At 36.3% G+C, this 26,293-nt stretch overlaps 1 protein-coding gene across 6 annotated transcripts in view; it reads right to left on the bottom strand.

The window, feature by feature from the left end:
* The window catches only part of LOC308197586 (uncharacterized protein), an 84,485-nt gene that overhangs the window by 34,153 nt on the left and 24,039 nt on the right, over positions 1-26,293 (bottom strand). For 2 of the 6 annotated variants that reach the window (XM_080598357.1, XM_080598358.1), the window contains 2 exons: positions 6,385-6,536; positions 73-1,268 (listed from right to left, as the gene is read on the bottom strand). Coding sequence is in view for 1 of the 6 variants with exons in the window: in XM_080598362.1 (XP_080454488.1) it covers positions 1,233-1,268; positions 1,832-1,885 (90 nt within the window). In the remaining 5 variants the exon portion in view is untranslated. Of the gene's footprint in view, positions 1-72; positions 1,269-1,831; positions 1,919-6,384; positions 6,537-15,297; positions 15,525-26,293 lie in introns of those variants that run through there. The other 4 variants (XM_080598361.1, XM_080598360.1, XM_080598362.1 and 1 more) reach the window with 3 other exon arrangements.

Here is a 26,293-nt window from a genome sequence, read left to right as displayed (position 1 = left end):
GGGATGTCTGAAAAGTAACCCAATGCGTATGAATTAAAAGAAAAAAAATTACCACAAACACCAAATACTTACAGATTGTGGTTTAAAGAAATGACTTCTCCATAATTTTAGAATAAATGTTTGTTGCGCTTCTAATTTCTTGAGTGCTCCAGACAGACAGTTTAAATTGATGGCTTGTTAGTGAGGACTGGCCCCTTTGTGAGATGTTTTCAGAATGATTGATTTACAATAAAGTGGCTCTTGGTGGGTGCACGCAGGTGGAACTGATTCAGATCGATTCCACAGAAGCTGACTAATCAGCTGTTTAAACTGGCAGAGTGTTCAATGACAGAAACAGCGCAGCTATCATTTTCTATCTAAGATTACAAATTAACTTGTTCTGTTTATCCTGTATGCCATCAATATGGAGAGAAGCAGCTGAGACGGAAGTGGGATTCCAGACTGATGGTCTACAGCCTTCCCTACAGATGCACTTTTAAACATTGACAATGAAGGCGCAAGGGGAAATCTCATTACATATTAACGAAACCAGCGTCAAGCACCACCAAAGAGGAGGACTCCTTAAATTAATTAACTGGAACAGGAAGTCAACGCTATTTTTAAAACATGACCACAAAAGGATAGATCAATCCCCAAATGGCCAAAAGTAAATATGTACTGGCACTTCCTCCCCTGTCCCATACACTAACATGTAACTCATCTGTCTGTCCCTCTCTATGTACATTATATGCACACCAGAAAAGTAGCATTGTTAGAAACTGGTATTTCCCGAAACGATTAATGCTGGTAATCAACATTTCAGCCTCTACAGTCATATCTGTGAAAGTGTCATTTTTACAACAAGATGAACACCTCCATGGGGAACACAATGTATATGGGTAAGTGAAAGGTGTCAGAGAAAATGTGGGTAAGTGAAAGGAGAATAGATTCTTCCTGCTTCAGAGCTGATAACAAGAGCAGGGGCATGAGGGGGGAGAGGGCTTAGAAAAATAATTTTAACCATCTCTCATCCATAATGTTTCCTTCATATAACATCTCTAGCATTTGAAAAAACATCTTTGATTTTTTTTTGTATACTTCCTCCTCCATTTGTCAGACACACCCCTTATTTTAATTACATTTAAAGCTGCAGGAAAACACCAAGCATGCCTTAGTGTGAGCAGCAGTTCTCATCTTGTTTACAGCAGGGGGTACAGATGCTGCTGCTAGCAAATGAGTTTTGGCCAACCTACCAGACAAGTTCTGCTTCGGCAGCCTTTTAGGGTTACCTGCAAAAAGCGGGGAGACAGAAAAAAAGGTTTAGCCTCTCTGAACCCTTTCAGTCCTTAGTCTCTCTACTGGCAGCAATTTCTGGTATCAGTTTTTTGATCTCTGTGTGTTCTGAGGACAACTAATGGCACATTCAATACCTAGAGTTAAAAACAAAACACAAACAAAAAACCTACCTGACAAGAGTTAATAGCTACCACACTGATTCAAATTAAAAGTAGTTATTGAAAAGTGCTGCACTAATGCCATTACCTTAAGGAACAATAACATAAATACATCGATCCCACTCATTGCTCACAGACATTTAGGGACCCCGAGATGCATCCCAAATCTAAACTGCTATTTCATTTTAACTTGTGAAATGCATAACGTACTACCACACTGTCATCTGCTTCCTTCAGGTATTGATAACAGAACTAAAAATTGTAAGCAGATGCTGACTTGAAATTTGGTGGCCTACGAGGTAAATATTTTGACAGGTGTACTGCTAAAACTACTTTTTGTTACTACGGAAAGGAAAGTACAACCTGATTGTCAGTAATAAAGGAAAACAATGTATTACCTGCATTGTTACATGCATACTAAATATCAAAATTGTTGAACATGTCTTCATCATGAAATAAGCTTTTGAAGGGCAATAAATTTGTTTCTATGAAGTAAAATCAAAAAAAAATTCTTTTAGGCTGATGAACCATATGTCTGGATGCTCACACATTAGACGGTACTATTTGCCGAGTAACGCAAAGACCCTCATTTCAGAGAAAGCAACTAGTATATATAATAATCAGGAAGCCACATGCAATCTGTGTATGCATCTCATTGGTTTCTCTGATTATCTGTGCCTGAGATTAGCCTCTTAACCTTCTCTTACTTAGCTTAAAACTAAAACACAGCCTAAAAACACTTAAAAGTGTTGGATGCCCAGCATACTGAAGTAAAATTTAGCTGCCTCTCTGATGGCTTCCCTTTGAGACTTCAGCCCTGACCTGAAGGGATCTTTTCTGACTCTCAGACTTCTCCAGAGAGAAGAAATAATTCAGTGGTCCTGAAGGTGTAGGCCTAGCTCTCTCCTGAGCAAACTGCCAAAGCCAGCTGATTTATGTGCACTAGTATTGTGATGTGGGCTGCTCACAGCAAATTGATCTGATAGCACTGAAGTCATTTCACTCCAGACCTCAGATTGATATGCAGCCTCAGAGGTGAGATAAGCTACCTGGTTCAGAACTTAACAAGACATGTTTCTTCAAGATAAGATTGGCAATTCAAAAACAGCTGCTGCTTGGACAACCAAGTGCAGACGTTGCCCATAATCTATCACACAGAATTTGGTTCACACACATGTAGTACAGACACAGAGAAACAGAAACTCATGCAACAGAAGTTTGAATGAAGTATCTGAGGTTATCAATATATGAATGTATTGTATACAAAATCCAGTTGAAAAGACAAGAAATGACTTATCAACTATTCAAGCAATATGAAGTGGTAAGAAGGGAAGAAGAAACCCAAGGCACAGACTCATTCTGTATTTAGAGGAGAGCAATAGCAATTCCAAACTGAGTTAGTGCACAGTGCCAGCTCCAGTTTTCTGACACCTTTACATCTTCTGAATGCAAGTGATGTCAACTGATTCCCACAGCGACTGAAAGACAGGAAATACCAATATGCTCTCTTAATGTGGCCTGTTCTCTAAGACTGCTCTAAATTTATTTTTGACTGAATTAGAACTGTTTGAATATATTCTGCAGTCATTTATGCACTCAAAGGATAACCCTGAGAGTGCTATACATGCTGCAAAACCACAAATGTGGAACTCCGGGCAAACACCATTGCGCTGTGTGTGAGTGCACTGTTCTGCTCGAGAAAGAGCAGAGTCCCCAAAAATGTTTTCTCTGTATGCAAACTTGGGATGAAACCTCCAGTCCTTTTATCGTTGACCCACTCCAGCAGTGTCTGAGCTGTATCAAACTGACACCAGGAAAGTCTTATTTTAATGAATTTCAAATATATGCACAGATAGTCACAGAAAGCCTCTTCATAAAAAGCCATGTATTTTTGCTTTTAGTTTCATGCATTGCCTTTTAAGTATATAGAAATTCCTGTGTACTTATGTATAACTGTCTGTTCCCTGTAAGATATTAGCAGTCATTTCCCTTGTTTCAAAATGTAATTGCTAGGATTTCCAGGGGAATATTAATTATTCTGTAGTTATCTATTTGCTAAGGAAAAAAATATTATAAGGTTGGGGAAGTGAACAAAAGCACATAAGCACTGTAATCAATGACCTAATTCTTTACGTCCTTACAGGAGACCGGGCCACATTACACCTAGCAGAATCAATCTTGCTAAAACATTTCCTATGTCAACAAACCTCTGGACCTGTGTGGTAAACGGTAATTTTACAAAAGTACAAATATCAAGAAGACACAGTCCAGTAAATCTATGTGTTTAGAGAACAGGATTTACCCTCATATTTTCTTGCTGCAATCTAAAAGAGTCATTGAGAGAGAGTCCTTCCCTGTCTGTCCTGCATTTTGACTTCACAACCTCATTCAAATTGAAAATCAACATTTAAAGCGAGAGATGTGGTCACATCTCACCAGCCTCTTATAAAATCTCCCCAGATCAAGTGTAAAAACGGACACTAACAAATTACACTAGAAAGTTTTCATATACTAACTGCAAGCTAATGGGACAAAGTATTAAATAAAGTACATTTCCTGGATGTCAATTCAGAATAAACAGCACAACCAGCCTAAACCTTTAGGGTAAAGCCCTGTTCTTACAGACCTGGCACAGACCTGTTTGTTGCTGCTTTTTTTCCCCCCACAATTACTCACTTTCCTGTGGTATATATGTATCTTTCAAGGCCCCGGATGAGCTAGGATTCATGACCACGCACTGTGAGATTCATCTGCATGAGCAAAAACTGGGAGAAAATATATTGGCCTTGAGGATTTCCGTGAATTTGGAAATGTGTTTTAAATACAAATGATCATAGCATCCCTCAGATGCGAGGATCTGGGTGGAAAGGACACCTTAAGCAAAATTCACGGGGGAAACTTAAAGCTAGAGATAAGTAAGATTTACATAAAACAGTGCAAGTAGTGGTAACTGATGCAAACTCTGTTACTCAAACATTTGGGGAAAGACCTGGAAAAGCCAGCAATGATTAGTGTGATGTTGATTGTCAAGAGACTAAAGAAATTGTCCTTATGATAAATCAGACATTTAATATTTTAGATACAAGACTGTAAGTCCTCAATGAACAGTTATCTAAAATAATTTCTTAATAAAGAAGAGTTAACAGGACTTTTGAGGATGAGAAGTTCTCCTCAAGGTACAAAGAGGTGATATTAACCTTTGAAACAACTAAAGAAAACTGCTTGTCAAAGATATTTCTTTTGATGTGTGTAAACTGTTGAGCAGTCAATCATGAGCGGGTTTTTGGTGCTGCTTTTGATCTTGAAATTGCATGTGTACAGCTTAATTGCACATCGGCAAGAGCTGAGGGAGTAAGTTGTGGGTTTGTTATTTTTTTTAATATATATATTTTTTCCTATTCAAATGAAAAACAGCTGTCTTCTGTATTCAAAAGCTGTTGGTCAAACCAAACCTTTCATTTAATGTTTCTCACTGTGGTGTGTGTACAAAAGATAGAAGCAAAGAGAGAGCAAGTATGGAATTTTTATCAAAGATTTGCACTGCAGGGAACCAGCTTTAGATCTAAATCTAGTCAAGAATGCAATAGGGTTTTCTTCCCAGGTGGGGAAGAGGATAATTAACATAATTCAGGGAAGAAAATTAATTGTGATAGATTAGAATATTTTATATCAAATGCAAATTTCCCATTGATTTTTGTACTTGAATTCTAACAACTATGATATATCGAAGATAGGGAAGTATAATAATAATGATGACATTAATAGCACTCTAGGGTAAAGAATTATTAAGACTTAAATGTGATACTTTTCAATAATGGTAGATGAACTGATTTTGAGGCATATTCAATGAGAGCTTCATGCATTGATTTAATTTAGTTTTATACCCGGTAAATTGGACTGATGGCATGTCACATCACTATCCTTAAGCTTGAAAAGTAAGAAAATTGAAGGATTCTTTTTTTTTTTTTCTTTTTTTTTTTTCCCTCTCATCCAGAGCCCATTAATAGTTATGTTGTTTCTGGGCAGTAATTTATGTTTGGTACTACGTTCACTATAAACAAGAGGATAACAGAACAGTTAAGGTATATTGTTTTGGCACTAAGAAGGGGAATATGCCTGTTTTCTCAGAACTACTCGGAACATAACATGAACTGGGTCTGCAAATGGGGATCCTGGGGTCTGAGTAGGGCTATCCACATCCAACTTGTATGAGAGCTACAGAAATTGTCTATACGTATTAACCTAATGGGCCAACCTAACTGGGAAGGCCCCTTTGTGTTTTGTCCCTGAGCACTACATAAACTATGTATGGCATAGTACGTTACAGCTCTCTACAAGAAAACATTTTTATATGAAAAGATAAAAATAATAGAATGTGTGTAATTATCATGTTCGTTGCTTTTATTTTTTAAATCACATTTCTGCATGATACTTATAAGAGAAAGAGTCTCTTCCTGGGATGAGAAGCAAAAGGAGGAAAAGTTTAGAAGTGAGGCCTGGGTAGGCTATCAAGTCCTGAAAAAGGCAAACGAACAGAGATTCTGCTTTGTCACAAGAATAGGAAATGACATCTACCCGTTACTATTTTTATAGCATTTGAGTAATACCATTGGAGTTGTATGAGAAACAAATAAATGCAAACAGATCTTAAGACTGGTGCAAAACAAAGATGAAGATTGTCTTTTCTGATGTGGGTCAACAAGAGAAAGAGACTTCAGGGGAAACCTGCCAAATTTCAAATGGAAGGTGAACCTGGGTGCATAGCAGATGCAATTGCACCTGCACATAGACCTGAAAAGCCACAGTTTAACAGAGGTGAGCAGAAGACCTACATTCTTAAAATGCGGCAAGTATTTCGTACCAGGGACTACTCTGCATCCAGGCTATCAGGTCTGTTCATGTTGGGAGTGCAATTCCCTGCAAAGATTTCCTACCCCAAGCAGAGGCTTACCAGAGTCTCTGTGTTTACCAGAAGGTGATTTTGACTTGGGCCTTGGTTACTCAGCAGGCCTGCCAGCAGGAGAAATCTTTAATTTGTGAATGGAGTCTTTATGGTCCTGTGCTGTGGGGTCACACCCAGACATTAAAAGAGGTTGATTTGACCTTGAAATAGAGATCAGAAAATCAGTTGAGATGCAGGATCAGTTCTTCAATTTCAGCTTTGAGGATATACAATTTCTGCAATTTTACAGTTTCCAGTATTACTTCCCATTTTAAATAAGAGGTACAGATGCAGATGGAGGACTACTATATTCTAACTTAACAGATGAATAGGAATCTGTGGTTTTGAAAATGCATTTAGATATCAGTCTTATCTAGTACTCTGATTAGCAGCTTCCTGGAAAAGTATTGACCAGTGTTTGAAATTTCTGATTTAATAAAGCAGAGGAGGTAGAGAAATTGCTCAACTTTTTTTTTTTTTTAATATAAATAAATTAACATATGCAGTTTTGAAAGAGAAATTTTGCAATATTTCCTCCTAGTAGGTTTAGAAAAGAAGGCCTATGGTTCATTTCACAGTATAAGCATGTGGCTATATGACATTTCTATGTGAATAGCATCCCTTTGAAATACTGTAACAAGTATAAACCAATGCTCATATAAAATACTGAATTATGACTCCATTCCAAATCCAACTAAATTGCTAAACATGTTAAAAAAAATTAATCATATAATTAATGGGTGTACTGATTTGTGGCAGCTGTCCAGAGAAGTAAGGCAAGTGGTTTTTTAAAGCTATTATTTAAGCTATTGTATAAACATGAAATAATTAAAAAAAATCCCAGCTGTTTTTAACTTAAATTACTTCTAAACATACACTGAGTATACAAGCAATACAGGTGAAAATTAATCTCACCTAATATACGCCATTTAAAATTAACCAGCAACTATAAGTTAGTTGTGAAACTCCCTCCAAAACTGATATACAATGACAGCTACTGAGGATGATTAATTCTCGTTACAAGTTAAACACATTTTTTGGAATGACTTAGATTAACTTTTGAAAATTCTAGTTTCTTACAGGTAAAACCAGAACTCAGCTAAACAAAAACACATCACCCACACAATAAATGGCATAAAAGTGGCGTGCACTTATTTCATAATACCAAACAGGTATCGTTAAAATTTCATTTTAAACTCCCTTGATGTCCAAATTTGTTTCTTACTATATGTTTGCAACACTTCACAAGACAAAGGATATGATCCATAAGGCATGAAAACAAACCACCTTTATTCTGCATTGCTAGAAATAGCTCAAGAAGTCATTTCGCTCTAATTTGGAACTCTAAATACAACATGTCACAGCATGCTTTCTTTACAAAGCAGGATTGAGGTAATTCCTGGGATAACTGCTTAAGTTACCTCCAAATGCTTCTTTGAAATGTTTTTCCACTTTATTTATTTCTTTGTATGGACTTTTTTGTCAGTTGCGTATGTTGTAGTATGTTTTAGGTTTTTATAAGAAAATTTCTAGAACACTATTTCTAGAATTGACTGGGGTATTTTCTGGCAGGTTGTTATGATTATTAGGAAAAAGTGTACTAAAATAATTCTCATGAAATGTAATTTTACATTGAAACATGCCATTTTAAATGAAAACTTAGTCAAGAATTTATGATCTAAAAAGAAAAAAATATCCACTTGAAATTTACAGTAGAATCATTGAATTTGGTTTGAATGGATCTAAGTCTATTTGATGGAAGACTGAAGTCTTGCAACCCGTGGAACTGAGCCAAAATACTTCGAGTCACAAGACACATACTGCATATGCCCTCTCAGAAATACTCCTCTCTGAAATAACAAATAGAGCATACTGATGTCTGAGATCTATTTCAAAAGAAAAACGAGGTCTTTTACGTTCATCTTTCTTTAAAAGATATATAGCCTGAACCAATCACGCTCTGCTAGAGTCCTTCCTATTAAATGTTATTGAAAAAAAATAAAAAAAATGCTCATTTATGCACGAGAAGGACTGCATGGCCCTGGGGATGCTGAAAGCCTTGTGACAAAAACAACATGAAAAAAAAATTGACAGACCAGTTCTCAATGTGCTTCACCTAGACAGAGAAACAAACATGTACATTGACTGAACTTAAAAAATTTGACACAGATCCAAACTATGGGCTACATTTTGTAAAAGACATTCATCATCACAAATCTCTCACTCTTCCATCTGCTAACTATGGTCAAACTCCATTGTGAAAAACACCGCTGTTCTTTGTGACAATTACTTTACCTTGTAAAATTCATTCTGTTTACAACTGCTAGTATACAATAATGAAGTTTTAATTTAGAGATTCAGTCTGAGAGTCAGTTTTGTGACTTCTGTGCTGAACATCTGGGTAAGTAGAATATTATTAGGATACCCCAAGGAATTATTGTTAAAAAGCTTTTTTTGATTCAAAAGCTTTATGGATTTCAAATACCTTGCAAATAATAATCAATAATACAAATAATCATCAATAATACAAACTGCAATGAATTTTGAATATACAGGAAAAATGAAGAGTATTATTCATTTGGAATTTAAAAGTTTAGCAAATGTATTGAATTAGCAGCACATTTAAATATCAGATTCGTTGGTAAATTCTCAGAAAAGTCACTCACAATGAGCAAAGGAGATAACTTCATCAATATTAATAGAACATAGTCTTTAACAAGTAAAGTGCCTGAAGAACATGTTAGTAGGATGATCCAGCTTTAGCAGGGAATAGCAAAAATGCTTCCATAATTCATAATCCTTTCTAAAGCACATTTTTCAAATATAGAATATATTTTCTCTTGTGTAATTTCATCTTATAGGATGTTTTAGATATTTGACTCTCATAGGTTAAAAGAAATCTCCCGCAGATTTTTATTCCATTTCTGAGAAGGCACGCTTTCATTCTTAGTGTGGATTCAATTGCCTAAATTTGCTACAGTACTGTCAGAATGATTCAGGACTCCATTTAATGTCTATTTCAGAATCTCTTTGGCAAACACTTTAATTTTATCTCTTTCACGTAAATCCATAAAACAGCATGATCTGAAAATTCCTAACAAACTTATTAATGAAAATTTAAATATGCATGCGTTACTTATGCAGTTTTCAGTTAATTACATAGCAATAGTCTCATATATACCTTAATTAAATTAATTATTGATTAGTGCACTTTACACTGATATTTCATTAACACACAATAACTGTCTCATTATATCTGGATGAAGTTTTAATTAATTAAAACTGTGGCTGGAAGTACAAAGTTAAGGAAACAAACGCACCAGCAGAATAGTTTAAATTCAAAGAACTGAGTAAGAGTAAGCATGTTAATTACATTAAAAAAGAAGAATTACTGAATAAAATACTTTGACAGCTTAAAGAAATTGATTCAATAAAGACAGTGCATGATAATTTCTAAAGGATTAGGATTTAGGATTTAGCAGTAGGAAGTGTAAATTCATCTACGAGGCAAACCAGGAGAATTCTTAAAATGTTGTTGTAACACTTGTAGGATTTTGTCCTTTGGTTATTTCTGACAGACTCTCTTACATTTTAAGCAGCATCCTAGATATCTAAATATGTAATTATGACTGTTTATTTTCACACTCATCAGCTATGAGCTATTTCAATAGGGTGATGCTGTAATTCTCACAAGATCTAGCAAATGATTCACGGCACTTTTATGTTGTCATTAACTGTCACATTTCTTGAGTTAAATATGAGCCCTGTCACTTGAAAGTTGGAAAGCCGCTTCTAAATTTCTCAATTTCATTAGCAATTGATTCAAATCACTTCCATAAAAGAGCCTGGATTGACATATGAATTGCAGTGGTTCCACAGCTTAGTGATTAATTAAGCAGGCTCACATTCAGCTATTTATTAACCTGAAAATTCTTGCTTCATTATACAAGGTTTTCTAATTATTACATGTAATTACTATATTTATCTTTTCTGGGTTTTGAAAAAAGTTAATTGGTGGAAGATAATAACAAACTATCTGATCAGCAAAGCTTTACCAGCAATAACAAAAATCTATCGGCAGACCTGAAGCAACGTTAAAACTCCTTGACGCAATGGACTGTGAAATGTATTGTCAACATAAAAGTACGTATTTCCTTAAAAAATGGAAAAAGATGTCAGCATGTGATATTCAAGGCATACACAGTGCAATGGTGCAGCTGATACAGTGAAGTGCATGCTTTGTGCTGGGCTATACATCCTTCATGGTATGATTTGAATGTAAACAAACATACATACATAAACACCCTTCTGTTATCCTTGACAGTAAAGAGAATTGAGGAAAAAATTGACTTATGTTTAACCACACACATGCCATAAAAAGGAGATGAGATACCACAGAGTAGCTGGATGATGATAGCAACTCATTGATTTGAAAATAAAAAGTTAACTTCTAAGTCCTTTAATATTACAGTCTTTGTTGTTTTTGAAGTAGGAATCAATAAATGTAGCTATTTTGCACCTGAATCCTTTCCACTTTCTTTTCCTTAAAATGATGTGAGTGACACAGTGTCTCATCTAAGTGCTGAGAGATTAGCTTGCTTTGTATTCTTCTTCTAAGCATCTACAGAAAGATTCCAGAATCCCCTTTGCTAAAGCTAAGTTAGGTTTCTTCTAACAATGTCAATTATGTTGCTAGCTCATCACCTAAAAATTTCTCCAGACGTAAGCCTTGTAAGTGCCAACATCAAGGAAAGCTTAATCAGAAACTGAAATTAAAAATGAGGCTGAAATATTTAATCCTGTCTGAATGCTACTGTTTACAGAATTGCTTTTAATTTACGGCTGGATGCTCATGTTGATCATCTGTAGACCACAGAAAATGCAAGTCATGACAGAAACAATGATTTTTCAGATCAGGCCCCAATATAATATTTACTCATTACTATGAACAATACACCTGAAAATCCAAAACCCATTTTCAGCTTCTCAGACAATCACAGATTTTGGATAGTAATCAACGCTATTTCCTTGGGTGCTGTGCAAATATGACAGAGGGAGAACCCTTCCACTGAAGGTTTTGGTGTTTCAAATGCTCAGGGAGAGTGGTTTAAAGAAACATGCAAACAAGTGTCTTCATACGTCTCTGCCTTAAGATTAAATACATTTTCTGAGCACAAAGGGAAGCTGTTGGGGTTGTGTTTTTTTGCAACATGCCTGGACTAAAAATCACCATAGGCCTATATCGTACTGTCATATTATAATTACTTTCTGTCAATAACCTTGGAGCCAAATGCAAGCTAGTGACCTGGAGATGAAATACTCTATATCCTATTGCACTCTGCTGCATACGCTGTTGCATTAAAGCTCAAATGAAATTTGTTTCCTTATAGGACTGTGAATCCATGTAACATTCTTATTACATTAATGAAACTCAAAACACAAGTGTTAAGAAAATAAAAGTTGTTAGCTGCAATTAAAACAATCCAATAAAAGAAAGTCTTCATATTCTCAGAGCAATTTAAACATCTTGACCTCACGAAGAAAGATAATCGTTCTTTGTATTGTAGCTTTATTCAGAGGCCACAATCAAAACCCAAGTCCATCGTAAACATATTCTAGGACATAGTCTTCACTTAATGAAGCCATGCAATCCAAGGATGACCTCAACAAAAGAAAGACCCAGAGAGTTATGAGCGTTTAAATGCCATTGCACAATGGAAGTCCTGAGGTCATTGAAAATGTTTTCCTATAGAGAATGGCCAATACAAATAAGGTTGGCACAGAGAACTGAAATAGCAGGTCCACAATAGCAGGTAAAAGCTGAATAAACAGGACTCTGTACTGGTACTTAAATTCTATCTGCTGAAACGGGATTTTTTAATCAGGTGCCAGAGGCGTGTAACAGCATAAATCTCACAGACCTTCAGAGTAAGTTACGCTCCTAAACCGCTTTTGAAAACCCCACCCTGGACTATTCTGTCCAGTGGCTGTTATTGAACTATTTTTGATGTTTTTTTATAACTATAAGCAAGATTATTGTCAGCTCTGCACCTCAAGATGTCTTCTCAAGAGAACAAATTGATTTTATGGATTATTGGTTTTAAACTCAAAGAGCATAGCTGTAGGTTCCTAACAGCTTGGGGATCTGAATACCTAAGAAAGCCAACACTGAGCAGACTTACCTCCTCAGGACTGGAAGTCCCATGGCAGCAAAAATTTCTTTCCGTACTGTTTTTTGGAGCAGAGCTGGAAAGACTGCAGTGTTTTAGAACTTATGCTCACTTTACCCTTCCAGCTATATGGCTGATGCAGCTTTACACAGCTCTAACATTTCTCAGTCAGTGATGTAGTCATGTTCACAGAGAAATAGGCTTTCCCCATTCACCATGACTGCAGCAACTTAGGTAAAACATTCTGAGAGTATATCGTTTTGAATGACATTACTTTCACAAGAACGGAGATAGCAAATCAACATGTCTTCTCACAGACAGACATATTCAATTGGACTCTTTCTTCTACCTCCTAAGTGAATCTAACATTAGTCAGGCCCACTATACTATTCAGGAGGTTGGCTGTGTAAGTTATTTTTACAACATCAGAGAACGCAAAGAAAAATTCAGGGGTTCATACTTTAAAATTACAATAATTGTATTTACTTGACAAAAAAAGGTACAAATTCAAAAGACTCAAAATGTTTTAAGGAGCTACATGTGGTTAGATTTGAGTGTCAAAATACAGTGCCACTGCCTACAAGATCATAGTTGCCACCATATACCTCCTGTAAGAACTAAAATAGCAGGTTTTTTTTAATTGGTCTATATATATTATTCCTGTGACAATTCTGGCATTCATTAGATGAGAAAGGGCAGCAGCAGGTTTTCTCACTACAGTACATACAATATTGAACTTAAGTTACAGCATCTTTCGAAACATGAGTAATGACAGTAGTTGTAATAAAGACAGAACTGGCAAATATCTTAGAGAAGAAAGATAAAAAATGGATTCATGAATTACTGAATTACTTCCTAAAGTAATGAAAGTGCAATATCAAGCACATAAAGCAACTGGCTTTTCAGTTCTGAAACTTGTTTCTACCAGAAAACTCCAATAAAACCTAGGCCTTTCGACATACCTAACGTTTATTAGGTGCTTGTTCCACAAAGAATTCCCGTTTGAGTATGATAACCCTAGCACTTCACTCTCTTTCCTTCTGACTCGCTTTCAACCACACAGGGTTTCAGAGATGTCGGCATGGTATCTCAGCCCCATTGCATCCAGCTTGACCTCCAGGTGGAAATACTTCCCATCGCTATAACAAATCTGCAGATTCCCTATGTCTTTAGTTTTCTACAATAACACAAAGGTGTCAGAAGAAGGGAATAGGAAATGCCCTGCAAATCATGCTAACACTGCTTATTTTTTTTTTAAACAAACTAAGGCATTACTGTGGCAAACACTTGGAAATAGCATAAAATCTATCTAACCTTGAAGAAGCATTTTTAACTTGATCAAAAGTAAAATTGAAACAAAGGTTAGATAAGAGGCTAATTATTAGTGCTTATGTATCAAAAGAACACCAAGAATTCTGTTTGACTATTTTTTTTTAAATTAATGACTATTAATTTTTTAAAATTAATGACTGCTTTGAAAAAAAAAAAGAAATCACATTAACTGTTACTCCAACTACTAAAAAATAAATGCTTTATTCCTCTTGAATAAAATACACTAAAATATTGATGGCAAGTTTGTCTAAAGGGCTGTAAAATACCATATGATTTTACAACTTTCATGGATATGCGATCTATCTAGGAAAATGCACACCTGTATGCCTTATTCAAAGATGTTTTAAATGAGTCTGCAACTTCCACACAGCAGTCAAACACAAGTAAGAACTGGAAAATGCATTGGTTGAACTGATTGTCATCTAAATGAGAGCCAGATTTATAAGAATGCATTAATAATGAAATGCCTTCCGCATTCCAACATAAACATATATTTAAATCACTGATGGTAATCATAACTGTTACAGTCAATTGAGTGAATAATGCCGTCTATAAACAGGGTTCATAGACAAAGTGGAATTTGTAATTGTTAGTGTTTAATAAAAAGTCAAAGAAGGCTTGAATGTCCAAAAAACTATGTAATAAGAATAACTAACATCTCCTCTCTGTATTAATTAATATTTATATAATGACATAGAAAAACATTTGGATGATTTAAATGGGGAAAGAGGATTTGAAGTCAGTCTCATAACCAAGCCCTATGAAATAAATATTCTCATCAGTGATGTAAAACAGCCTTAGCTGTATTTACTACCATGGCCAGCACACAAAAAAAATAATAATAATAAAAAAAAATCAGTGTCACAATGCAATGAACCACAAGATACAGTATAAGCAAGGGCTTTTTTTCTTTCCATGCTGACAGACTTGCCACTCATTGCTGTGTGGTAGAAACCAGAAAAAAAAATTACAGACTGTAGTAAAGCTGCTAATAGCTCATCTTAGCAAGTTTACTTTCGATAAGAGACTTTGAAAGAGAGCAAAAATCACCATACTCCTTTGCTCAAAACTCTACTGACTTATGAAGACCAGGTAATGCTATAGCAAATGCAACTACAGACAAAATGGAAAAGTTGCAACTGAAACAGATCAAAGCAGCAATGAGACATTTGAATGAATAAATCAAATAGTATTGTTTAGACATACTAACTTAACAAAACTAAGCTTAGGAAAAACAAACACAAACAAAAAAACAACACCCACAGCCTTTACCATATGTAGAGTATGCTTTAGGAAATTTAGAAGTTTTCTTAGAAATGGGTGGAATAAGAAAACAGGAAAAAAATTGCAATTTCTCAAAAGTACTATAGCAAAGGTAGTAACACAAATACGGATTGAAATAATCCAAACTCAATCTCACCCACTCCCATGAGTTTGATGAACCTTTTGCTGTTCACACACTGGCAGAAGAGAGAGGAAAATCAAGCCAGGAATGCTGTCGCAGCAATTACATCAATTCATCTTTAAAAGCAGTTGCAGCAGACCCTTAGCAAAATGAAGGGTTATTTTATAAAGAATACTTCCAGGCATCCTGCTTCAAGGAAGCAAAGGTACCTATACAGGAGATTAAGGTGATCAAGGACATGTGCTTCCCTACTCTGTAGCCACAGCTGTGGGCATTCTGCTAATCCTCAAATACCACATCACCTGCATCTGTCAACCAGGGCCCTGTGCTACATCACATCTACCTGAGAAGATGTATGCTGGCAGCTACCACAGCACAACTGCTGTCTCATGAGCGTACTCCTGCTTACTTTCCGGTAGACTGCTGGAGTAGTTATAGCTTGAGATTTAATAGCAGGAAAAAAAGGAAGAGTGGATGATGTGTCCTGCTGAAAGAAAGACAACAGTATTTTCTCCATAATGTTTTCTCCAAAATTTACCTTGAGGAGTGTCAAGAATGTATGAGCTGGACTGAGGTCCAGATTATGAGTACAAGGTTCTGCTTAAGCTTTAGCAATTAAATTCTGTTCTTTGGTTCTGTTCTTCTGCTGTCCCTTTTACAGGAGGAAAAACAGAACAAGGGTAAAAGGTACTAAAGAAACTCAAAAACTTGGGGAACCAAAAAGAACATCCTTTTGAATGACAAAAATAAAGCTGTGTCTAGTAAAAATCTTCATTTGCTACTTGATGCTGCACTCTGCTAAAAGACACGGGGAGACCTAGGTCTTTTCCCTATGGCAGGGTAAAATAACTTCTCACTGCAACATGGCAGGTCTGCTAAACAATAAATTATTTATATCCTCTCCTTAAAAACCAACCAAACAAAAACCACTGTCCAACTCCCCTTAGCTAAACAAATGCTTCAAGTGTGCCAGAAACGTTACATTTTCAATGAAATATTCAGAGGAATAATTGCTCATATTCTTACTCTCCAGGAGCTCCACCTAACTGCCAACAGATTTATACTTTCCCAATTGACTTCAACAGAAATATCTTTGGGAAATTCTTATTTTCCATTACTACTAAATGAAGTGCATTTCATATACAATAATAATAATAAAAACCGAAGCAAATTATTTGGAAGAGCTGGGGCTTCTTTGTGCTGCACAATAGGATGCCCTCATATGAAGTATTGTATGTTTTTGCCTCACCAGAAGTACAATAGAGTGGAATTGAAGAGATCCACAAAAGGGAAATAAAGCTTTTGAGAAGCATGGTGGAACATACATCTATTAAAAACTGGCAGAATTCATAGTTATTCTACTTGGAAAAGTTGGATAGCTACAGGATACTTGATTGCAAACAGCAACATGAAAACTGATCAGACTTCAGTTTTGAGAATATTTGGTACCGTGCTATGAGAAATAAGAGTTATGATGTTATTATAAACATCATAAATGAAAATTCAAAACCAATTAAAGTAGATACTTTGTGTGCAACGCATACCTGGAACAATCTGTCTATATCATCTCTTGTGAAATATTTCTTAAAACTTTAATCCTGGTAAAGAATCTTTTAATGCTACCAGACTGGCAATTGGAACTTCTGCTTGAAAATGTGAAGGTACTGGTTTCAGCAAACAAATGCATTCTCTCCTGGAGAAAACGGATATGTCACTGATGTCTCATATGAAAAAAATAGTTATAGCAGTTAGCCAGCAACAAGCAGCTGTTCAGACTGGGACCAATCATTACAGTTAACGCAAATTCTGGCATAAAACAGGAGGGATTTATTTTAGAAAACCTCTGTTGTCTTTTCTGTGGCTTCATGTTGAATATTCTGGGCCTATGAAATTACATATCACAGACAAAAGTAATCATATCAAATGTCCACTGAAATTACAACAAGTAGATCACTGTCCTGCCAGTAAAAACTTATTCATCATTCTATATTTACAAGTTCTTTGTCCAATCTGTTTCTAATTGTATAAACTTAATCTGTAACAGTCTGGCTGCAGATAGGGTCTAACATGCCTCATCACAAACAGAAATCCCTTAGTGGTGGCCTATTTTCCATTCTCAATGGTTTTAAAGTGGCACAAAAACTGGTGCGTCATATGACTGATCACGATTTAAAAGCACCAGCTTTAAAAGCTCCATGAATACTTGGCTTAACAACACTCTTCTAAGACTGCTAGGCATACAGAACACCTTTATGACTGCTGAGACATGGCAAGTAAAGTACACAATCAATACAAGAGCTGATCCATGCCTCAAAAAAAATTGACTTTTTTTTTTTCCCTTTTGTTTGCTTTTAAACACACTAACTCTTTCTATACATTTGGGGTTAAAAAAAAAAATAAAAAAAAAGATTTGCAATTCATGCTTAGTTGAGACAAATTCACAGCGCACATATCATCTTTCTCATCTTCCAAACTCATTCAGATGCAAGGCAGCAGCTGCTCTAGTTGCAGTTTGTGTTACTTTGTGTGCACTGTCAAGTTATCTTTTTGTCAACCAAGCCTTAAAGTTCACACTTTGTACCTAACATAATATCAAATGCTCCACCAGTGCTTTTTTGATTTTTAACTGTAGTAACAGCAAGATTGTATAAAATGCAGAAATACCACAATAGAATAAGAAAGCTTAATGGATAACTTTGTCTTCCCAGACCTTACATCTTCTCAGCAGACCCATCCTGAAGTTTCAGTTCATAGCTCTTGGAGATAATTTGCGAAGTATGAAGTCCTGAAACATTAGTGCTTAGCTGTCATGACCGAGTCTTTCCACACAACACTAGTTATAGAACTGGCTTTAAAATTGTAGCAGAAATCTGGTCCTAGTGGTCCAAATACATGTATTGTAACTCTCCAAAAAGGATATTAAATGAGTATTTATTTGTTAGTTGGTTAAACACCTTTCAGACTGAGTGTCCTTTAAAGAAGCAAGAGTAGAACCATGTCACCTCAAAGCAGTCCCAGGGCCATAAAACCCTACTGCCTGGTTTAAATGGGAAAGATAGCCCCTTTCCTATAAAAGCCCTTTCCTATCAAGCTCTTTCCTAACCCTTTTCCCCCTTTCCTATCAAGCTCTAACAAGGATCCCAATTTAAGCCTACCAGGACAGGACTGAAGCAGTCTTTAAAAATGTAGAATTCATTTTTATTGGTATTCAAATTTGGATTTTGATAATAAATAAATAAAATAAACTAAATAAAATAAATCTAGGTACACTTTTAATTTCAATGTCTTAAGGTGTTATTTCAGCTGCACGCAGTGTCCCTTTTGGCTAAATGAACATTCTAGTGCCAAGTAAGTATTCTGCAATTATGCTGAGTTATCAATTTCAAATATGTTTGAATTTAAAGTGACTCATAATCCCATATTCACTCACGCTTTAATTTGAATCATAGGTACTAGGATATTGATACAGCAGACAACATATTGTCGATCAGCAGGTTTACAGTGAATCTCTTCTGGAGTCCGTCATTTTAATATTTACTTAAACTCCATATGATCTACTTTACTGTAGTACATATTCTGGTCTTTTCCTGTCTGACATAGCCGTATAGAAGTGCATTTTATTTTGTACATGAGCTGTGTATACATCTCACACATACACACATTAATAAATGCAAAAGATTAATCTCTAGAGAATTTAAAAATATGAAATGGTACTAATTACATTTGTTTATGCCTGATTATTTAAGGTTGACAACCTCAGGCTGTATTTTTAATAAACAAATAACTGTGCATGGCATAAATTAGATTAGATTTGCATCAGGGAAGGAAGAATTCCTGGGCTCTATTTCCTGTTGCACATAACAAGCAGCTGCCTTGGACATTGGACAGAAAATAAAAGAACCATTTCTTGTCCCGGTCAAATAATTTCTTCTGCCTAATGGAACCAAGCACACTTTTGCACGTGTAGAAGTCAAGCAATGAATACAGTGCTTCCTTAGAGTCTCAGATCCTGCCTAGTTCCTGAGCTTACTCAGTGCAAGATATACTTGCTTATGTAATGCTGGGCTACCGCTATCCATGATTTTCGTTGTTGCAACGGAGGACTGGGAAGTTCCAAGCAAACAAAAGCTCAGAATGTGAACCTGACAAATATTTTCCAAACCAGAAGTCATTTTATAGATTTACTTTGACTCAAGTGAGCCCTAAAACAAAGGATTTCCTTAGCACAAAAAGGCACATTTCCCACATTGAGAACAAACCCAGAGGCCACTGAGAAATAGGCCTAAATGCAAATACAGGAACTGTATTCTGTCTGTATTCTAATTCTGTCTTTCAAGAATAGCTCTTCTCAGAAGATTTCAGGCCATTCTATACTTGTGAAGGATTTACTCCTCTCCATAAAAAAAGGAAATGTAATCATAACCATCTTTGACCTTAGTACATCATTTGAAATAGCTGATCAATGAAAAAACCCTTAAATATTTGTGTCTTCAGTTCCAGACAACATTACTGGAAAAAACCTTCCTAGCCCGGCTAATGAGAAATAAACCTTCAAAAACAGTGATTTTTGCACATCTTTCTCAAAGGAGAACACCACAAAGAGCATTTGGTACACTATACCATGCAGCGAGGAACTGTACTGGAACTGTATGACAGTATCTCACCAAGAACACTTAGAATCAAAGCAGATGGATTAATGACTATGTGATCAGATGAAAACCAATGACACGGTGCAAGAAATATTATTCAGTACTTTCTCAAATATGGTGAAAGGCATTTCATTATTCATTAGGTTAAACAAGGAAGTCAATAAGACACATCTGTCAATAACCCAAACTACTAACTGGTAACTGGATAGTTGTACATTGGATTGAATGAAGAGAAATGGTGGGTGTTACTACAGCTAGGCACTGATTTCACCGTCTAATTCAGTTAGACATCTTAAGATATAACAGATTCTAAGCCTGGGTATCCTTGCAACACGTAAGATGAGGAATGAAGAATAAAACTGAAATAAATCTTAATCTTCAAATAAAACCCCCTTTTCCTAAAGTGCTACTTCTATAACATCATTCTTTCATTCACAGCTTATGGTCACTGGCTAAGAGCTCATCTTCTATTGACATGTTTTCCAACAATATTTCCTAGTTACTAAGCCATGTATAAAAGATGATTCTTCACGTAAAAAACATTGGGGATTTTCTTTTCTTCTCATCAAAAATCAATGTACAGGAAATTGCTCAAATTTGTCAGAACAACCACTTCTGTTGCTGCTTAATCATTAGATCTAGCCTGCAAGGGAGCCTGCTATACTGTCTTTTCCAAGAAATCAGCTATCACATCTTACAGACTAACCTGTTAGGACTATTTGCTTCCTATCGGTGGCTCTTTCACTCTTTTTTGTCAAAATCACTCGTGAGACCATGCTTGTTTCAGCCTGTTGCCAAATGTGGTGTACTAAGAAACTAATTTCTAGAGACAGTAAGATCAAACTATCACACACTCATATACCAAATGCCAGAAGGAAATGGCTGAGAAAAAATATGCTTGTTCTGGAAAAGGGAGAAAAGGTTATAAGGTGTGAGGTATGTCTTATGTTGCTATTATATTAAAGGTACAAGGAAATAGGGGTAAAAACAATACATTAGTTATAGACAGCTACACTTCCAACATGATCCAGAAAATGTCCCGTACACCAAATAACTCCCCCCCACCCCCCCCCCCCAAAAGAAAAAAAAAAATTTTCTTTGATGGTTATTCATGCTTCATATGTGAGGAGTATTTTCTTCTCCTGTTGTGTTTTGTGTTTTTTTTTTTCTTCCTTCAAATACAAAACACCCTAAATTAAATTTCTGGCAAACTATCTATGTCAGAGAGAAAAAAAAAATATAAAAGAAAACAAACAAATAAAAGAAGCAGTGGCACTTTCTTCCTTTAAAGTTAAGAAGCTACCTGGGCCTCACAAAATACCCAGACAAGACGGGTCAGTACCCTAAGTCACTATGGCCTTTTAATTCCTGTTGGCCAAGCTGTGCAGAATTAGCTGCAAATTTTGTAAGCCTGATGAACGGTCAGTGATTAGTATTGCTGAGGTGGACTGTGCTTCATTGAAATATTCAGCTTCTCATATCTGTGTCACACACCACAGCATTAATGGGATCAAGATGCAACAATAATAGTTTCCATGACAATGCAGTACATGCACTCAGCAGCACCTCCCTGGGTAAACAGTAATCCTTCAGAAAAACAAGAAGGTCATTACAGCAACTTGTCAAATCAATGCAGAGAGTGTCTGAGACGATTAAGCTATCTTCTCTCAGCTCTGACATGGTGTCAATAGTACTGGGCCACTAGTGCTCAGTCAGATGACTGAAGTGAAATGCCCATCAGTCAGGGAGCTGAGGTGGACTAATGATTCCCTGTGCTGCCTATTAGAACTACATGACAACTCAATCCTGTTTGTTTAAAAAAAATAAAAATAAAAGGAAAGAAAGAAAGAAAAAAAAAGGAAAGAAAAAAGTGACCTTGTTGCTTTGTTTGAGGCTGAATTAAATTGACAACAGCAGCTAATCTTTACCTAGGGCGATTAACAGAATTAAAGTACAACAACAAAGGCACACAAGGTTTTATGGCTTATATTCTTATTTTGATCATGTTTGCAATCTACTTGGGGCCTTACAATCAAGTACATCAATATAAATATATATTAAATATACATTCCAAGCCAAGCTATATTTGAATGGACCTGAATTAATTTCTTTGTAACAGGAGTTACAAATTGTGAATAAATGTGCAGAGACAAAGTATAGTCTAAATACAGTAATAATCAGCTAGTGGTTTAATAACAACAACAATAAAAGCGAATTTGATGTTAGAAGGAAAATAAACGATTCTGTATTTGCCAGTCTACACATATGGGTCCTACTCCAGATAAGTAAAGAATATTCGATACAAACATTACTTCAAAGATGCTTTAGATCTGTAACTTCTAGTGTAACCATACAGTATCACGGTATGTCCCTAGTATACATGGGCACATTATGTACCTTATTTTATAGCTATCATGAAAATGTTTAACAAATACTCAATATAAAAAAAAGCTGTGTAAGCATGTAGGTATAGATTCGTTCACCAGAGGCCATTCTAAAGTGATGAGGATGATGAAAGTCTTCACGTCCACACCTTTTTTCTCTGCAATTTATCAGTTTACATTACTGACCTACTCAATCAAGAGGAAGACAGAAGTTACAAGGAGGAAAGAAGAATCACAGGCAGAATGCTTTGTGTGTATTAATGAGAAAATCTGATCTGCTAGTAGAACTGAGAGATTATTTTTACCACTCGTGCACACATTGCTTTAAAGATGTACTTTAACTGACAAAATTGGCAATAGATTTGAATTGAACCTAACCAGTTAGACTTCTGAGACACGCACTGCAATGCTGAGCTTGAGCTGTGGATTGCACTGAGGAAAAGGAAGAATACACAGCTGCCCAAATTCCTTTCACTGAAGATTCAAAGCCCAGCAAAGGTGGAGCTAATTGACATTGGTGGACTTTGAAACAAGTTCTCATACCAATAGCACTTTTTCTCTTTTTTCTTCGGATGATGTGAATGAGAACAGACTAGGGTTCAAACCAACAGAAAATCTACCATACAGATATGATACAAAGCCTGTACAAAAGCTGCTGCAGAGTAACAAGCACTATGAGGACAAAGGGGATTTATGTTTACCAAGAAATAAGTCATTGGGAGGACTAAATAGCTCAAGGGACTGGTACTGAGTCTGAAAGCTTTTCACCTCTTAGTATCAAACTCAGATCTAGCCCCAAGCTGTAGCTATTGAAGGTCATTATCATCTAGTGGCTGTTCAATATTGTGAAAACAGCCCACTTCTCACTGGACAGGGAGTCACATTTCAAAGACAGCAGCATTTCTGAGGTTCATTAGAACCCATAATTTTGGTTTCAGCATAGAGCACTTTATCAGCTGCTGAGCGTCATGCCCTCCAGAGGTTAACAGATCAGACAGGGAAAGTTTGCAGCGCTGCCATAATGCTGGCCAGGCTGTATATGACAGAGGATGTTTGTTTCTACGTCTTAAATCTATCAGACTCTGAACTGTAACTGGACAAGCTAAAAAACACAGAATTCATTTAAATACCTCAGTGCTTGATTCAGGCTTTATTCAACAGGCAGTAAAAAATTTAAACAGCTGGTTACTCCCACAATCCCAAATAGGAAAGGATAACATTTTAACAGTGGATTCCTAATCACATTTGCCTTGAGAGCAAACATAATGTAAATGTAGTAATGACATACAGTCATAAGTGCAGCGTTTATTTTAATTCTTCAACATTTGGTTTTATGATGTGTGTTTCTCTTCACCAATTGACAGTTGTATTCTTATCTTGATTAGTTTATGTTGCACAAAAGGTTCACATCAGTGCTCGTTACTTTGCATAATTGGGTAGAGCACATATACATCAGTAAACCTGTGCAATTTGCTTTCAGGCAAACTGAAAACTTATCATTTGAGTACAAATTTACCATTTTAGCGTGAAATTTGCATTGATATAATCATACGTTATTATTTTGATATATTTTACTTAAATGTTTTTAATAAAAGATTCTCTAGATAGAATCATAGGCAAATATACTGCCCATGGTGTTCCAAGACGCTCTGCTGGAGTTCAATAAAGTACAGCTAACACTATTCTCTACGTCCACAGTGGCAGTCTGTGTTATAGGTACTAGATCTGTACAACCCAATAACAAGAATTTAAAAGTATTAAGGTCTTTCACTGGGAAATTATTTAATTGTTGGTTGTTAATCAACCTGACCATGTTTCACTAATCTTGAATTACTTTATAATCTGACAGTACATGCACGCATGAGAAAGAACACTGGGAAAAGACAGGTTTTTATATATTAATTCTGAAACACGACTAAGAGCTCTCATTTTATATGATGATTGAAACTCCACTTCAAGTTAGCCAAAAAATGAGGTATAATGATTTATTTCTACACTAAGAAATTCTACTCTATTCTATTCTTCTATTTCTAAGGGGCTTGGGGATGACCTGCTGGAGAGGAGCTCTGAGGAGAAGGACCTGGGGGTCCTGGTGGACGACAGGTTGACCATGAGCCAGCAGCGTGCCCTTCTGGCCAAGAGGGCCAATGGGATCCTGGCGTGCATTAAAAGGAGCGTGGCCAGCAGGTCAAGGGAGGTGATCCTCCCCCTCTACTCTGCCCTCGTCAGGCCTCACCGGGAGTACTGTGCCCAGTTCTGGGCTCCCCAGTACAAAAAAGACAGGGATCTCCTAGAAAGAGTCCAGCGGAGGGCCACAAAGACGATATGGGGCCTGGAGCATCTTCCCTGTGAGGAAAGGCTGAGAGACCTGGGTCTGTTCAGCCTGGAGAAAAGAAGACTGAGAGGATCTCATCAATATGTATAAATACCTGAGGTGTGGGAGACAGAGGGATTTGGCCAACCTCTTTTCAGTGGTTTGTTGGGATAGGACAAGGGGTAATGGCCACAAGATAGAGCACAGGAAGTTCCGCACCAACATGTGAAAGAACTTCTTCACAGTGAGGGTGACGGAGCACTGGAACAGGCTGCCCAGGGAGGTTGTGGAGTCTCCTTCTCTGGAGATATTCAAGGCCCATCTGGACGCCTACCTGGGCAGCCTGCTCTAAGGAACATGCTTTGGCAGGGGGGTTGGACCTGATGATCTTTCGAGGTCCCTTCCAACCACTTCAATTCTGTGATTCTGTGATTAAACGCAAATTAAAGCTGACGAGACAGCACACCATTCTAAAGGAAAAGAAAAAAGCAAACAAATTCCAATAACTTTAAAAAAAAAAGCTACTTTTCTTAAAATTAAGTAGCGTATTTTTCATTAATCATTAGCTCTGAGAAGACAGAAACTTGCATTTGTGATATCACACAGATCATAGAAGACAGTATGAGGTATTCCTTTCAGGTTTGTAATAGGCATAGATAATATTAAAATTGAGTCATTTCCTGACTGCTAGGCAGAAATTCCTCTGGGTAGTTCATAATTATCAGTGATGACAATTACTGTCTCTATCAAGTGACAATATTTTAATTTTCATTTGAATGGTGCCCGCATCAATGAGAAGGATTAGTGTGAAAAGAAACATAAGTTTGCTGACACATATGTAAATAAAAGTTAAATTCTCACTACACTAAATCTTAGATCAAAAACTAAAATACAAAGGAAGATTTGAATAATGCATATTGGAGAAAAATATTTTCAACAATGAGTCTTTTGGCATGACACTTTATGTATGTCTACTTAAAGTTCTTGTTCAAATAGTGCTGCTATTTTAAGACGTTTTGTTTGGCTGGTTTTTTGTTTGTTTCCCTGTAGTTCATAATTCCTCCAAAGCCACAAATGGTATTTCATCGTCTCATCAAAAACAAAGGTTATGGAGACAAACTCATATTTCTGTTTCCTAGATCTTGTTCAATCTAAGGCACAATCTAGACTTGTATTCCAGATCATTTTGTACTTTGAAGCGACTGAACAAGCCCTCAGAACACTAATTTTTTTAGAAATTTTTTTGCAAAAAGAGAAAACTAAAAAGAAAAATAACCTCATATTATTAGCATAAAAATCTGCTTGTGTCGAGATAAAGCTAGGACCAAGCATCTGTTACCTGCAGCCAACCAAAGTGATCCTGAAGCATTGCCATAGATTCAGGAGCATTCAGGAACTGACATTAAATGATGTGCAGGACTACCAAGAGATACAAAGATGGCTAAACAGAAAACTAAGAATAAAGGCCCTAACTTATCAGTGGTTATATGGAATACACGCCTGCTTACCTTGTATTGCCAGTTCAGGCTCTGTTAGGTGTAATCACTAAGCATATCCCCAGGACAGATTTCTCCTGTGAGCAAGGCCCGAGTCCCTCAAGAATACCATTTGAACGTTTTGGTCCCATAAATGAAATTTCAGAAGCCTCACAAATAATTTATGTT

Source organism: Anser brachyrhynchus (assembly GCF_964034855.1).
Source record: "Anser brachyrhynchus genome assembly, chromosome: 6".
Taxonomy (NCBI): domain Eukaryota; kingdom Metazoa; phylum Chordata; class Aves; order Anseriformes; family Anatidae; genus Anser; species Anser brachyrhynchus.
Note: the sequence above shows the minus strand (reverse complement) of the source record. Positions and strands in the feature narration are given on the sequence as shown.